The sequence below is a fragment of the Nyctereutes procyonoides genome, unplaced genomic scaffold (genome assembly GCF_905146905.1).
Source record: "Nyctereutes procyonoides isolate TBG_1078 unplaced genomic scaffold, NYPRO_anot_genome, whole genome shotgun sequence".
Classification (NCBI taxonomy): Eukaryota; Metazoa; Chordata; class Mammalia; order Carnivora; family Canidae; genus Nyctereutes; species Nyctereutes procyonoides.
Window position 1 is genome coordinate 22,795,341 of NW_026575020.1, and position 16,430 is coordinate 22,811,770.

The following is a 16,430-nucleotide window of genomic DNA, read 5'->3' on the forward strand; positions in this document are numbered from 1 at the left end:
TCAATAAATATTAGTGGTTACTATTATTTTTATGGTGATTATGTAGGCATCCGAGGCCAGACAGCTGCTTTGGAGCTATGCTGAGTTCAAGACATTCCGTAGGAAGTAGCCAAAACACACCCATTCTACCAAACCTCCTCCCCCCCCAAAAAACAGTGTTCCTCTTCTCTATCAAATTAGCCACTATGAGTAGGCTATGAGAACATCAGAGACAAAGGGCCCATCATAGAGAAAATGCCCCATTTCACAGCTCTGGAAACTGAGTCACAGAGAGGGGAAGTGATAAACCAAGCAATAAAGGTAAAGAGGGAATGAGGCCAGGTCTCTGTGTTCTCCACAATAGTACCAAATGTTTTCCCGGATCCACCAGGTCCATGGAAAAGACCACCACACACAAAGGTACTAGAGATGGAGCAGGGATCAGGGAAGTGAGACCAAGAAATCACCCACTCACAGGCAGTCGTTGGCTTGGGGGACATAGTAGAAAGCAGGGACTCTGGCTTCATACTTGGCCTTCACACGGAGGTTCCCATTGTGGCTCATAAACTGTAAGACAAGAGCAACTTGGGGTAATATTAGAACTTGAAAAAATGTGAAATGAAACCACTGTCTACCCAGAAGGCCACTCTTCCCACTGGCTCCTAGGCTGAGTCAGGAAACGCTCCTGGAGTTTGATGCATCCTATTGGGCTTGGTCATACATGCTGCTGGGAAGCCACAGCCTGGAACAATGAGGCACTACAACCGTGGCTCACATGGGCAGAGCACTCTATGGTTTTTACCCTAGTGGATTCATTCGATTCCCTAGACCATTTTAATACTATCATCCCCATATTAGAGGTAAGGAAATGGGCTCAGAGAGGTTAGGTGACTTACCCAAGGTGACACAGCTAGCAAGTGAGGAGCTGGGACTTGAACCCAGACCTAACTCCAAAGCTCATGTTCTTTCTCCCACCCTCTCTCTCCACAGATGGCCAGGACTACCAGCAGCTACGTGCAGGAGATAGACATAGCTGGAGGACAGAAGAAGTTGGAGCTGGCCCCATGGAGTAGGTAGGTCAGGATGATCACTGGGGCCCTGGGACACCTGACACACCCAGAGGCAGATATGCCAAAGTTGGCCTTGGCCAACAGCTGGCACTCAGTAACGGGTGGCATATCTGGGGTGAGGGCACATGTGGGAAGAAACATCAGGTTTTTAATATACATCCTTTGAGCAGAGTGAATCCCATTCTCCCCCAATCCCCAGGGACTCCAGACTATGACACAGGATTTGAATGGGCTCTGGATCCCAACAGAGCAGGTTTGACATCCCAGCTGTGCCACTTACTCAGTGACCCTTGGGCACTACTTAACCCCCTGAGGTTCAGGGATTAGAACTGCAAAAATGAAAAAAGTATAATAACAGGAGGGTTACAAGGAAGGTTACAATCTTCAGGTCTGTGTGCTGGTTTACTGGTTTCTTGTCTTTCTCCTGCACTAGAATGTAAGCTCCACATGGGCAGAGACTGTATCTTATTCATTGTGCTTTCCTAATACCCAGCACGTAGTAGGCTTACAGTGATGTGTCCAACAAATAAGCATCTAGCACAGTGCCAGGCACAGAGTGGGCACTCAGTAAACACGGGTCTACTTCTCCAATAGTCCTTGAAATCCTCAGCCAACCAGCACAATTTAGAACAGCTTGTTCTCTGAAGTTTCTGTGGCCAAAATGGTATTACCATCCAAGCTGAAGGTGTCCTCCATCTCTATAGGTCAGGAAAGAAAACTGTGCCCTTCCTGGCTAGGGGGTGGGCTGGAACCGGGACTATAGACCCGGAAGCAGGAGCTTACATTTAATCCTTAGAGCAGCCCTGTCAAGGGGTAGTGGTATCCTCAGAACACAGACATTTAAACAGGGAAATAACCGGCTCAGGGCCTTGCACTCACCGTCTCTGGCTAAGCAGGGAGTCTAAAAGGCAGTGCTTTCTCTTGCTAGTTACTGCTTCTCTCTGGAACCGTTTCACTGTTTCTTCCCCTGGAGAATGCTCCATCCTCCCCACGCCAGTACCCTAGGGCCTGCCCACCGCCTCCACCCCCCACCTCCATCCCACCCCCCAACTCCACCCCCACCCCCGCTCTGCTGTTCCAAGGCTACCAGTGCCTCCCTCCACCACCCCCGCTCCCGTCCTACCTCCACAGTACTGTCGTCCCAGAAGTCAAGTCTCACGGATTTAACTTTGCTGATGTCTGGGAAGTTGCGGTGGACGCCGGAGCAGTTGAGACAGATGAAAATGCCCAGCTTGTAGGAGGCCCAGTCGGGATCTGCGGGGCGAGAGGGCGGAAGGGTAGTTGGATGGAGAGAGCCAGGCACCGAGACCAGGGCTGGGCTGGCTGCGGGGCTGGGGGTGGTGGTGGTGGTGCTGGGAGAAGCAGGGCTTGGCCTTAGGATTCCTGGGCCATGCCCAGCGCTGCCCACGCTAGGAGCCCTTTCCTCTCGGTCCCCCCACCTTGGGTGAACTAAGATACCAGCATGGTCAGCCCACCAGGAAGATCCTGGAAGGCGTCTAGGGATGGGGCCGAGAGGCTGCGGCGAGGGCGAAGTGGAAGTGACAGGACTCCGGGGAACCGAGAGGAGAGTGCGGAGGAAGGGGCCGACACTGGGGCGGCCGGCCGGGGAGCGGCAGGTGGAGAAGCCGGCCGTGGGGCCCTGGGCGTCGGCGTCGGCGTCGGCAGGGTCCGCGCGCTGCGGAGCGGGAACCCGGGAGGACCCCGGGGCGCCACGGGCAGGAAAGGGGCCACTGGGCCTTCAGACGCCCGGGGTCTGGGACCCCTGGGTGTGGGGGAGGTTTGGGTACATGGGCGTGAGAGGTGGCTGGGTCCGGAGCAAAGATGTCAGAGACCGAGGACCGAGCGCGTGGGGTGTCCGGCGGGGAAGGTGAACAAGATGGCCAGGGCACCCGGGTCCGGGCCCCTGTCGGGGTCCAGGGTGCGGAGGTCAGGGGCCTGGGTGCGGGGGGCGCGGCAGCCGAGGGCGCGGCGCGGAGATTCGTGGTATGGGTGGGCTGGGGGCCCGGCTGCGAAGGTGTCAGAAGGGTCATGCCCGGAGCCAGCGGCGACCCGGGACGGGACCGAGTCTGGAAGGAGAGGGGGTTGGCCGGCAGAGGGGTCCTGCTCCCGGCCGCCGCACCCTTACCCGCCGCTCCGCAGTCCGCGCAGCGCGCGTTGCCGGTGCCCGCCGCCTGCAGCAGTTCCAGCAGCCGCTTCTTGTTGCGCTCGCGGTCGCCCATGGCCGGCCCGGCGGGCTCAGCGGGGCTCGGCTCCGCCGCCCCCCAGCCTGCAGCGGCCCATGGCGCGGAGCTCGCCCGGCAGGTGGAGAGGGAAGCAGCTCCGCGGCCTCCCGCGCGCCAGCGCCGCTGCCAGCCCCGCCCCTCGGGCCTCGGGCCTCCCGCCCCGCCCCCTCGGCCCTTTGGCCCGCCCCCTCGGGCCTCCCGCCCCGCCCCCTCGGCCCTTTGGCCCGCCCCCTCGGCCTTCCCGCCCCGCCTCCTCGGCCCGCCCGCCCCGCCCCCTCGGCCCCTGTGCCGCAGCTCCAGCTTCTCGGCCCGGGCTCTGGCGGGCCAGGCCGGCCACACGGGGTGGGAGCCCAGCGCCGGGCCCGGAGCAGACCCCCGCCAGGCACCTGCCAGCTGCGGGACTGTGGGCCACCCAGTCAGCTTCTCTAGCCTCGGTTTCCACCTCTGTAACAGGCGAAGAAGGACATGTCTGCGTCTCTGGGCTCCTTGGAAGATTAGACACAATCTAACCCGTGTAAGCGTTCTACTGATGTATCGCCTACATCTACTTAGAGAGATTCCAGTGCTAACTCCGAGGAAACTCTCCTTGATACCCAGCCTCGAGCAATCTCTCCGGCTTCTGGTCCTGCTGGAACCCTGTTATGGGATCCGTCCCTCCCTTCGGCCCCCGAGCACTTTCTATCTACATTGCATCACAGTTATTTATATATTTATGTTAACTCCTCTCCCACCTCCAGCACACATAGGGCCACGCTGAATAGTTCACGTCAGTAGATTTATTTCTGTATCCCACACAACCCTAGAAACCCAGCACCTGCACATTTTTAGAAGTCCAATAAATAGTTGCATGACTGTTCACCGGGAAGTGTCGTTTCACCAATGTGGACTTCACCAGGCACTTTTATCTGTTAAGTTCCATCACTGTCAGGTGTGGCCAGGGCTTTGATAGTCTTGAATCTAGGGTCTTCCCCCCACCATCCCTGTCCCTCCTTGACCCCTTTCTCTGGGATCTCCGGGTGTCTGATAAGGCACAGATGGCACACACTTGCCTTTCCCTTTGTAGGTAAACACCCATCTGTCATATGCATATAGCTTTATGCACAAGGATGTTAGATTTCCATCCCGATGATTACAGTTGAAGTTCAAGCTGACCTACCAGTATCCCAACTCAACATGCATGCATAGGTACATGTGAATACATAGGGCAGCATGATATAATGGAATGAGTCCAAGAATACAGATTTTGAATCTTGACTCCACCACTTACTAGCTACATGGCCTTGGGCAAATTCTTTCACTTCTCTGAGCCTTATATTCCTCACCTGTAAAATGAGAATTAGGGACGATCCATTTAATGGGGTCGTTGAGATGTGCCAGGACGTGCATGGCACACAAAGTCCTCAGAACACAGGGCTGCCTTCCTTTCCCTGCCCGTCTGGTCAGCTCGTGGGATCATCATTTGGAATGCTGTGTGTCATTTCCCATCTTCCACAGGGTGGAGGAGGTCAAGCCTCTGGGCCTGGGAGGAGGGGGACATTCCCAAAAATAATCAGTCAGGAGAGTCTCAACTGTGGGGGGTGAGACCTAGCCCAGAGGCAGCTCTAGAGGAACCAGAGAGAGCCCCAGAGGGGTCAGAGGGCATGGGGCTTGTTTACCAAATAGGCTGAAAGATGATTCATTTCCGCTGTTTTAGATGAAAAAGGAGACAGAAATAAATCTCCCAGGAGACAGATGGGAAAGGCGACTTAAGATAGGAAGGCAAGAAGGGAGGACGTAGGGGGCAATGAGGGGACAGGGCAAGGACATCATTTCTCTGCTGCCCAATGCCTGGGCGAAACCCTCAGCCTTCCTAGTTCATGTACCCTTGTCCCGCTCTCCTCTGACGCAAGGGGTCTCACCATTTTGTGAGATCCCACAAAAGCCAACCCCAGCAAAACTAGATCTCCTTCATGGTGAGGAGCCAGAGATGGAGAGATTCCTTTAGATTGTCCTCCTCCTGTTTTAGTTCTGGAGGTTTCCATTTACCGAATTCCAAGCCTCAAGGTGGAATTTCAGGCATTCTCAGAGACTAAATAAATAAATATTTAAGAAATAAAAGATACTATTGTATTTTGTTTGTAATGAGTTTCTTTCTTTCTCTGGGGAATGAAAGGGTGACAATGCTAATTAACAATTATTGATTATTTTACAGAGAGTTTCACACCATTTGATCACATCTGAGTGCCATGACTGCTCTGTGAGGGCAGCATGTTATCCTCAGAGGGGTTAAGTTACACTAAGTTCAAAGAGCCAAATGGGCAGAACAAGGGTCTAAATCCAGGTCTCCTGTGGCCACTAAATCCCATAGGACAAGCCTGCCCTCCCTTTCATCCTCTCCCATTCCTGGGTTTTTTTCCCACTTCTTAAAAAAACTATGGTAAAATCTCTGTAATGTGAAATTGGCCCTTTTAACCATTTTTAAGTGTACAATTCAGTGGCATTAATTACATGCATGATGTTGTGCCACTATCACCACTACCTGTTTCCACAACTTTTTCTTTTCTTTTTTAAAGATTTTATTTATTTATGAGAGAGAGACTGAGGGACAGAGAGCAAGAGCAGGGGGAGGGACAGAGGGAGAAGCAGACACCCCCAAGCACAGAGGCCAATGCGGGGCTCAATCCCGGGACTCTAGAATCATGACCTGATCTGAAGGTAGACGCCTAACCCCCTGAGCCGCCCAGCTGCCACGTTTCCACAACTTCTCATTGCCGCTAACAGAAACTCTATAGCCCACTTATAGGTAATGGACACGATCAGCATTCAGTTCAGATCTGTGTTCAGGAACCAGAGGCTGTTCCTAAGGCAGAAGCACTGGGTCAAAGTCTATGGTGACCAGGATCAGGGTCCAGGCTATGAGGGCAGGGTGGGCCGAGACAGGCTTCTCATGGGCTCCATCCGTGCAACAGCTGCAGGGGTGAGGGGGCAATTCAGGCCCTAGACAGAGAGTCCTCTGTAAATAAAGCTCCCAGGGTCCCTCAGAGCACAAACATCCACCCCTGCTCTCGGGGTCACCGTCTGTTGAACCGAGCCCAGCCACCATGGGGCTGGAAGAAAGCTTTCAACCACATTCCCAGCCCTGGACTTGGCTCAAGATCCTTGGGGAATAGATCACGAGTCCTTTGAAAATTTAAATAATTATGTTTACTAGATTTTTAAAAAGATTTTATTTATTTATTCATGAGAGACACACAGAGAGAGGTAGAGACATAGGCAGAGGGAGAAGCAGGGTCCTCATAAGGAGCCTGATGTGGGACTCGATCCTGGAACTCCAGGATCACACCCTGAGCTCAACAGCTGAGCCACCCAGGCATCCCTAGATTTTTTTTTTAAACTATAATTACAAGAAATTTGGAAAATGCAATAAAGAAGGAAGAAACACCATAATTATGGCCACCATATATTCAGGGATTGTTGTATGTCAAGCATTATTCCATTTAATCTTAAATACAATCCTTACATAGAAACTAGTTTTATGCCCATTTACAGATGAAGCAACTGAGGCCCTGGGAGAGAATTTAAGTACATTTGTCCCAGGTTACACAACTGATATGATGTGTACTGGATGATACATAATCTGGAGCTTTGGGCCCCTTTCATCAATATATTAGGTTGGTAGTATGAAGCTGACTTACAAAAATAGTAATGTCATGCAGGTCAACCTAATATTATCTTTTAATTGTTCTACCACCAGTCTTTTTAAAAAAGATTTATTTTATTTATTTCTGAGAGAGAGAGAGTGCACATGTGCAAGGAGAGGCAGGGGCAGAGGAGAAAGAGAGAGAAAGAATCCTCCACCAAAAGTGCGCAGCCTGACCTGGGGCTCGATCCTAGAACCCTGAGATCAATACCTAAGCCAAAATCAAGACATCAAGAACCAACCACCTAACCAAATAAGCCACCCAGGTGCCGCTCTACCAGCAGTCCTTTTTTTTTTTTTTTTTTTTTTTTTTTTACCAGCAGACCTTAAGACCTTATTAAACTTTCATCTGGCTGTTTAGCTGTAATGAGTATCTTTGTGCCCAAAACCTCTCCCCTCTTTAACGCTAGTATTTTCAAGCACCCGAATCTCCTGTAATTGCTCATTGATTTCCTGGTCTCCCTTACTCACCTAAGCTTCATAAGGGCAGGGTCAGGTCAGTTGTATCCTCTTCTGTATCCCAGTACCTGCCTGCTGTGTAGTGGAGTTTCGAAAAATATTTGCAAAATAAAGAAGTGAATGTGGGTAAAAAATAATAAACAGTAAAGTGAGAGGTCTTGGGATCATGAACATGTTTTCCCTTTGAAGGAAATTATGGGCAGGCATATGAAACAGCAGAAAATCAAGCAACCAAGCCAAAGAATCTGACCAAGTTAACCTATTTCTTTGTATATTCAATATTACTTTATCTTCTATAGGAAGCAGCTAAGAGCCCAGAAGGATTCCCCACTGCAATGCTAATAAAGTGTTTGCTCCTTCACTCATTAAATATTTGTGGGGCATACACTATGTGCCAGGCACTGTTATGGGCACTGGGAATATATAGCTATAAACAAGCAAAGGTTCCTGCCTTTGTTCAGCTTACCTTCAAGTGGGAGAGACAGAACATGAACAGAGAAACAAATATACCTATATACAATATGTTATCAGGGTGATAAATGCTGTAAAATAACAATAAGTAAGAGGATAGAGAAGGATGGAAGATGCTATTTTGATAGGAAGGTCAAGGAGACCCTCTCTGAGTAAGTGACACTGGAGCAAAGATCTGAAGGAAGGGTTTGAGCTAAGTTGGCACCTAAGAAAAGCGTGTCCCAGGAAAAGGGGCCAGCAAGTACAAAGGCCCTGGGGTGACAACATGCTTGCGATGTGCTTTGTCCACCTCCTCTGAGCACACAGCTGCCCAACTCTATGATCTTGTGCCTTGCTCAAGTTGCTTCCCTCTATTACTGCAGCCCCCTTCTCCTCTACCCCATCCTCTTACCCAGCCCCCACTGTTCTAGCAAACTCCTGCCCTTCTGCCCAAATTCAAATCTTACCTCTTACAGTTTGCCCTGTGAACATTTTCTCACAATGTTCATATTTCTGTTATAATAATCATCACACTGTACTGTGATTTTTAAAATCTATCTTGTCCCAGTTGTCAGTGATCTTGTTAACAGCAGATTGCCCTATTCATCTTATATTCTTGGTGCCTAGCAAGTACCAGGCCCAAAAAATGTTGGTTGATCTATTTATGTGAAATGTCCAGGACAGGAGAATCCATAGAGACAGGAAGCAGATTCCTGGTTGCCAGGGACTGGGGGAGGGAGGCAGGAGAGTGACTGCTAAATGTACAAGGTTTCCTTTTAGGGTGTTGGAAATGTTCTGGAGCTAGATAGTGGTGATGGCTGCACAGCACTGTGAATGTATTAAATACCACTGAATTGTACACTTTATTTTATTTTTTTTAATTTTATTATTATTTTATTTATGATAGAGAGAGAGAGAGAGAGAGAGAGAGAGAGGCAGAGACATAGGCAGAGGGAGAGAGAAGCAGGCTCCATGCACCGGGAGCCTGATGTGGGATTTGATCCCGGGTCTCCAGGATCGCGCCCTGGGCCAAAGGCAGGCGCCAAACTGCTGCGCCACCCAGGGATCCCCTGAATTGTACACTTTAAATGGTTAAAATGAGGGGTGCCTGGGTGGCTCAGTGGGTTAAGCGTCTGACTCAATCTCAGCTCAGGTCTTGATTACAAGGGAATAAAATGGTTAAAATGTTGAATTTTATGTTATGTGAATTTTGCCAGACACACCCTAAAAAATGTTGGTTGAATTGGGTGAAGTTGAGAGCCCTATTATTATAGGCATGTGGGTTTGCATTCTGAATAAAATACAACAAGTTGAAACATCCAGTTGTGAAATCCGCTTTTTTTTTTTAAGATTTTATTTATTTATTTGAGAGAGAGAGCATGAGAAGGACAGGGGATGGGGAGAAGCAGAGGGAGAGGGAGAAGCAGGCTCCCCATTGGTTAGGGATGGGGCCTCATCCCCAGGACTCCAGAAACGTGACATGAGCCCAAGGCATACACTTAACCAACTGAGCTACCCAGGCATCCTCAGTTGTGAACTCTAAAGAGCCAGAAAATAAGTCCTGAATTAACACACAATAATTGTTTACATTTTATAATGTGACCTGGAGCACTGAGTGAGAAGTTAGTCACAGAGCTTTACTCACAACTATAATCGAAGGGATTAGGGTGACATCTGTTGGAAATGTGATTTGAACGTTGAGGTGCTACTCTGTTGAACTAGAGTTTTAAAATTGGGCTCGAAAATCTAAAACTTCAATTACCTTTAGTTATACCTAAATTAATCACATAGGCAATTTTTTTAAAGATTATTTTTTAGGGTACCTGGGTGACTCAGTGGTTGAGCATCTGCGTTTGGTTCAGGTCATGATCCCAGGGTCCTGGGATCGAGTCCCGCATCGGTCTCCCCTCAAGGAACCTGCTTCTCCCTCTCCTATGTCTCCGCCTCTCTCTGTGTGTCTCTCATGAACAAATAAATACACTTTTTTTAAAAAGAGTTTATTTTTTTTAAGAAATCTCTACACCAAACATGGGGCTTGAATTCACAATCCCAAGATCAGGAGTCACATGCTCCTCTGACTGAGCCAGCCAGGGTCCCAAGGATTACTTTGGAAAGCATCTAGGTACTTTCTTCTTGAGATGGTTTCTTAGACAATCACATCTTTCATCTCAATCTATATAATCAATGGTCCAATTAATAATATCTTCTATTGTGAAAAAAATAGCTTCCATTGTATAACATTTTCTATTTTCCCAATGATTTATATAATTTCATTTTCATAACAACCTTGTGAAAATGGTACATGAACTTTATTTTGCAAAAGAGAAACTTTTCTTACAGGAGTAAACTGAAATACACACATATATATGAGGCAGTGTTGGAACATGAGCCCAAGTATTCCGATTCTGGATTTCAAATTGTGAATGCTGTTTTTTTTTTTTTTGATCATTTGCCTTATCATTTTAATTGTGTGTGATACTTTTATTTTTTTTAATTTTTAAAGATTTTATTTACTTTTTTGAAAGAGAGGGAGGGAGAACACAGAGGGAGAATGAGAGGAAGAAGCAGGCTCCCTGCTAGATTCTAAGACCCTGGGATCATGACCTGACCAGACAGTTAATTGACTAAGTGACCCAGGCACTCATGTGTGTAATACTTTTTTAAAAGGCAGTAAGACAGTGTAACATAAAAGCAGAAAAGAAATCTAAAACTTTTGCCAAAGAGTAGGAAGGCCAATTACCTTTCCTCTATAAAATATCACTGGGGAAGGGGAGCAAAGAGATATATTGTGTACTCTTTGCCTAGAGTTATCTAAGAATGAACAGCCTTTTCATGGGAATCCTGGCTATGTCTGAGGAGGGGAACGACTTTGAAGACTAAATAAAGTAGATCATATCACTAAATAAATATTTAAACTTTATATGATGCATGTTTATTTCAAATGACTTGGAGAATTAGACTTTGTGGGGTTTTTTGTTGTTGTTGCTATTTTTGTTTTTGTTTTTTAAGTAGGCTCCACACCCAGAGTAGAACCCAATGCAGGGCTTGGACTCACCACCCTGAGATCAAGACCTGAGCTGAGATCAAGACTTGGACACTCAATTGACTGAGCCACCCAGGCACTCCGAGAATTAAATTTTTTTAAAAAGATTTTATTTATTTATTCATGAGAGACACAAAGAGAAGCAGAGATACAGGCAGAGGGAGAAGCAGGCTCCACACAGGGAGCCTGACGTGGGACTCGATCCCAGGTCTCCAGGGCCACCAGGGCTGCTCGAGAATTACACTTTTTTTTTTTTTTTTTTTTTAATGATAGGCACACAGTGAGAGAGAGAGAGAGGCAGAGACACAGGCAGAGGGAGAAGCAGGCTCCATGCACCGGGACCCCGACGTGGGATTCGATCCGAGTCTCTAGGATCGCGCCCTGGGCCAAAGGCAGGCGCTAAACCGCTGCGCCACCCAGGGATCCCGAGAATTACACTTTTGAAGTAAACTTTCACTGAAGTGTAACAAATATACAGAAAAGCATAAATAATAAATGTATTATTTGATGAGTTTTTAGTAAGCGCATGCATATGTTTAACCAGTAACCCAGGGCTAAAACAAACAAACAAAAACAAGAACAAAAACAAAAAAACATCTAAATCAGGATTTCAAAAGGCTCCCATTCCCCTTCAGTGACTAGCCCCTACAGGTAGTCTGATTTTTATCACCATATATTCTTTTGCCTGTTTTTGCACTTTATATAAACCGTGTGGTTTCTTTCACTCAACATTATGTTTTTGTCTCTCATAAATAAATAAATAAATAAATAAATTCCAAAAAAAATTATGTTTGTGAGATTCCTCCATGTTGCTGGGTATAGTTGAAGTGTATTCAGTAGACACATAATCTTTTGACCCTTGAGATATCCCAGGTTTGGGCTTATACAAAAAGCACATTCCAGTATAGGTTCAACCATAGAAAACTGCAATTTTTGTAAATCAACAACTGTCAGATACTGGCAATGTATTATAGCTCAACCTATGCGATGTCTTTTAGTGCACATATGTCTGTATTCTGTTGAATACACACCTAGGGGTGGGATGACTGGCTCATCAGAGATACATATGTTCAGCTTCTGTAGATACTGCCAAGTGATTTTCCAAAGTAATTCCACCAATCCACAGCTCCATCAGCAAGTTTGAGAGGTCCACACCCTTGCCAACACTCAGGTCTTACTGATCTATCAGTACTTTTTTTAAAGATTTTATTTATTTATTCATGAGAGACACAGAGAGAGAGGCAGAGACACAGGCAGAGGGAGAGGCAGGCTCCACGCAGGGAGCCCGTCGCGGGACTTGATCCCAAGTCTCCAGGATCAGGCCCTGGGCTGAAGGCGGCGCTAAACTGCTGAGCCACCCGGGCTGCCCTGATCTATCAGTATTATCTGTCTTCTTCACTTTAGCCATTCTCATGGATGTGTAGTGGTATTACAATATGGGTTTTAATTTTCATTTCCCTGATGACTAATAAAAGAACACCTTTTTTCTGCTAATTGGTCATTTAAACATCCTCTTTAGGTAAGTACTTATTCAAGTCTTCTGCCCATTTTTTCAGTGGTTTGCCTGCCTTTTTCTCATTTTGCAGGAATTTAAAAATTTACTTATTTGAGAGAGAGAGAGAGAGAGAGTGTGAGCAAGCAAGGGGAGAGACAGAGGGAGAAGCAGACTTCCCACTGGGCACAGAGCACAGGCGGGTCTCAATCTCAGGGCTCTGGGATCATGACCTGAGATGAAATCGAGTGGGCCACTTAAGGAGCTGAGCCACCCAGGCACCCCCGTAGGAATTTTTAAATATATTCTGGATACCAGTTCTTTGTTAGTCATATGTATTGCAAGTATCTGCTTTCACTCTGTGACTTGCCTTTTCCCTGGTGTCTTTTTTTTTTTTAAGATTTTATTTATTTGACAGAGAGAGAGAAAGAGAGCACAAGCAGAGGAATGGCAGATGGAGCTGCAGAAGCAGGCTCCCTGTGGAGCAGGGAGCTGGACTTGGGGCTTCACCCGAGGACCCTGGGATCACGACTTGAGCCAAAGGCAGACACTTAACCTACTGAGCTACCGAGGAGCCTCTCCCTGGCATCTTTTAATGAACAGATATTTTTAACTTTAACAAAGTCCAATTTATTTTTTACCTTTATGGTTAATGTTTTGTGTTTTTAAATTTATTTTTTACTTTTGTTTTTTGTTTTTTTTTTAAGATTTTATTTATTTATTTGAGAGAGAGAGACAGAGATAGCAAGAGAGCACAAGCAGGGAGGAGAGGGAGAAGCAGGCTCCTCACTGAGCAGGGAACCTGGCATAAGCTTCATCCCAGGACCCTGAGATCATGACCAGAGCTGAAAGCAGACACTTAACTGACTGAGCCACCCAGGTGCCCCTCATTAATGCTTTTTATGTCCTATTCCAGAAATGTTTGCCTATACTGAGGTCATGAAATTATGAAGCACTAATTTAAAAAAATTTTTTAATTTAATTAAATTAACTTATACTGTATTATTAGTTTCAGAAGTAGAATTCAGTGATTTACCACTTGCATAATACCCAGTGCTCATCATCTAATGTGACCTTCTTAATGCCCATTACCCAGTTACCCCATCCCCAAACCTCCCTCCCCTCCAACAAGCCTCAGTTTGTTTCCTACAATTAAGAACCTCTCATGGTTTGCCTCCCTTTCTGTTTTCCTCTTATTTTATTTTTCCTCCCCTTCCCCTGTTTTCATCTGTTTTGTTTCTTAGATTACACATATGAGTGAAATCATATGATAACTACCTTTCTCTGACTGACTTATTTTGCTTAGCATAATATCCTCTAGCTCCATCCATGTTGTTGCAAATGGCAAGATTTCATTCTTTTTCCTGGCTGAGTAATATTCCTCTGTGTGTGTGTGTGTGTGTGTGTGTGTGTGTGTGTGTGTGTGTGACATCTTTATCCATTCATCTGTTGATGGACATCTGGGCTCTTTCCATAGTTTGGCAATTGTGGACATTGCTATATGGAGCACTAATTTTTAATTTTTTTTCCCAAAACAAAATGAACTTTTTACATATTATGTATGTGACATTCATTAATTTTTTTTTCAACCAACAATGAATTAATGAACCCTCATACGTGCCAGCCAATGTACTGGGTTTTACAGGAGATATAATTATGGCCTTTATTCCTCATGCACTCTTGAAGAATCTTGGAGAGGTGACATCTCTTGTCCTAGTTCATGCTAGGTCTGCTAGGATTGGAACACAGAATTGAAACATGGGGTTGACTGAGTCCAGAATCTGAGCACAACCAGTGAGCTCCTCTGTCTCCAGGAGGGATGCTGAGACATGAAGAATGGATTTTTGAAATATTCTGGTTGGTAGCATCCAGATCCCCTTGGGAAACTGACTAGAGAGTCAAAGAAGGGGACAAAGATGTGTGGTCAGAAATGAAACAAAACAAAAAGCCCACAGGTTGTATTCTGATAGAGAAAAGTCCAGTGGTTGGCAAAAGGGAGAATGCTCTGGCTTGGGAAGCTCTCAGGGCAGGGGGCACCCTTCTTGGCACTTGTGAGGTGAGAATTCAGACCATTTTTTGTAGAGGGGGTGGGAATCTCAGCGAAAGGGACTGGCAGGCACAAAGGTGAGACAACATGAGATGTGTGTCTTTGAGTCATCCCTTTTGTCTCCTGACCGGGTGTGTGAAGCAGGAAGTTATCAGCTTCAAGTAACAAAGCACTGATCTCCAAGTGGCTGGAACAATTAGGGCAGTTTTTCCCTTACTGAACCAAAAGTCTGCAGATGGATGGTTTTAGGGATGATCCAGCAGCTGATCAATGTCATCGAGGATTTTGTCAGCATTGCCTGTCCTGCTCTTCTCAGCTCAGCCTCCCATTGGATCTTCAGGAAGAAAGGGAAGGGGGCCACTGCTCCTCCCACTCTTTATCAGGATATAAAATCTTTCCCTGATGGGCTCCCAAACTGAACCACACCCACTCTTAATCTTAATCCTTAGCCAAGGGAAACGGGATTACCATAACCGGTTCGCCTTCCTTGAAGACACTGCCACCCACCTACAATCAGGGATTCCAACAGGAGTGGCCATGCTGTGGGTGTTGGGTGCCACAGCATGTGCCTGGTGGTGAGCAGAGAAAGAGCTGAAGATTTAGGTGAGGCCCCGACTCAGGGCAGGAATTGGGAGATTTGGTCAGCCCTGGGGCTGTTGGCCAGGACAGGTAGGGCGTGTATGAAGGACAGGGAAGGGATTAGGTTGATAGGCAGCTGGAAAATTGATGGGGTGGGAGGGAGGATATTGCAAGAGCCCAGAGAGAGACGGTGAGATCCTCATTAGGGTAGCCATAGCAAGGGAGGGGTAAGAGAGGACATTTTGCAGGTCACATTGATAGAATTTGTGTTTTTATAAATTTACACATTACCATGCGATAGTGAGTCATGAGATTAATATTGACTTAGTGGTTCCAACTAACCCAGCTTTCAAAAAAAAATCTTACCTCCTCAAAATCCTGTATGTTTTTAGCCTCTTTAACCGACTTTGTCCTATTTCCTTTTAAATCTTTTTAAACATTGCCTCTTAGTCCTTGTGGGAATCTGAATACTCACCCCCAGTACCGGTGCTTCCAGCATTTTCCCTTGACTCAGTTTCTCACACTACCCTCTCCCTGGCTCATCCCATGCACTCTCGTGGGATACAGTGCCATCTCTCTACGCTGACAGCCTCTAAATCTATATCCCAACACAGTCCTCTTCCTTAGCTGCAGACTTACATATCTAACAGTCTACTACACATCTCCACCTGATGTCCTGCAGGCTTAAAAATGGATCAGTGGGTTTTTTTTCAATGAAATAAAATAGAAAATATCAAGGTGCATTATACAGAATAATGCAAGTGTTTTTTAATAAAGCTTTTGCTTCACACCATACATCTATGTGTCTTGTGTCATGGCCAAAAAAGTTTTAAAAACAGAAACCAGGGGGTACATGGGGGCACAACTGGTTAAGCATCTGCCTTCAGCCCGGGTCATGATTTCAGGATCCTGGGATCAGCCCTATGTCAGGCTCCCTGCTCACTGAGGAGTCTACTTCTTCCTCCACCTCTGCCCATTCTCCCTCTTTCTTAAATGAATAGATTAAATCGTAAAAAAAAAAAAAAAAAAAAAAAAAAAAACCGCACGTAGAAACCAGATAACAAGCTAGACATAATGATGAAGGGAGGGGGAGGAGCCAGGGATTTCTGCAATGCAGACAGGGAAGTGAGAAGGAGCTGGTTTCTGCGGAAAGTTAGAACTTTCATTTTGAACAGAGTCTGGTTTACAGTAAATCATGCACCTACCAGAGCTGCTTCTTTCCCTACCACTTCCAGCTTCAGGTCAACGTATATTGAATGAATGCTCTGAGGAATGAGGGAGTTTCCTCTGAAGGGCATTAATAATTAGCTCCCAGGAAGTGGCAATGCTTTGAAGGGGGAACTAAATTTACTGAACCCTTATTGTGTGCTGGCCTCTCTGCATCCAGTTTCTAACGAGAAATCCTCTTAG

General features: G+C 46.5%; 1 protein-coding gene across 2 annotated transcripts in view; it reads right to left on the bottom strand.

Moving 5' to 3' along the window:
• Nucleotides 1-3,367, bottom strand: part of ADAP2 (ArfGAP with dual PH domains 2) — a 35,388-nt gene extending 32,021 nt beyond the window's left edge. The window contains exons 1-3 of one of the 2 annotated variants that reach the window (XM_055333277.1): nucleotides 3,175-3,367; nucleotides 2,173-2,303; nucleotides 455-546 (exon numbers count right to left, since the gene is read on the bottom strand). In XM_055333277.1, the coding sequence (XP_055189252.1) occupies nucleotides 455-546; nucleotides 2,173-2,303; nucleotides 3,175-3,268 (317 nt within the window). In that variant the 5' untranslated portion in view covers nucleotides 3,269-3,367. Of the gene's footprint in view, nucleotides 1-454; nucleotides 547-875; nucleotides 948-2,172; nucleotides 2,304-3,174 lie in introns of those variants that run through there. The other variant, XM_055333285.1, reaches the window with a different exon arrangement.
• Between the last annotated feature and the right edge of the window lie 13,063 nt (nucleotides 3,368-16,430).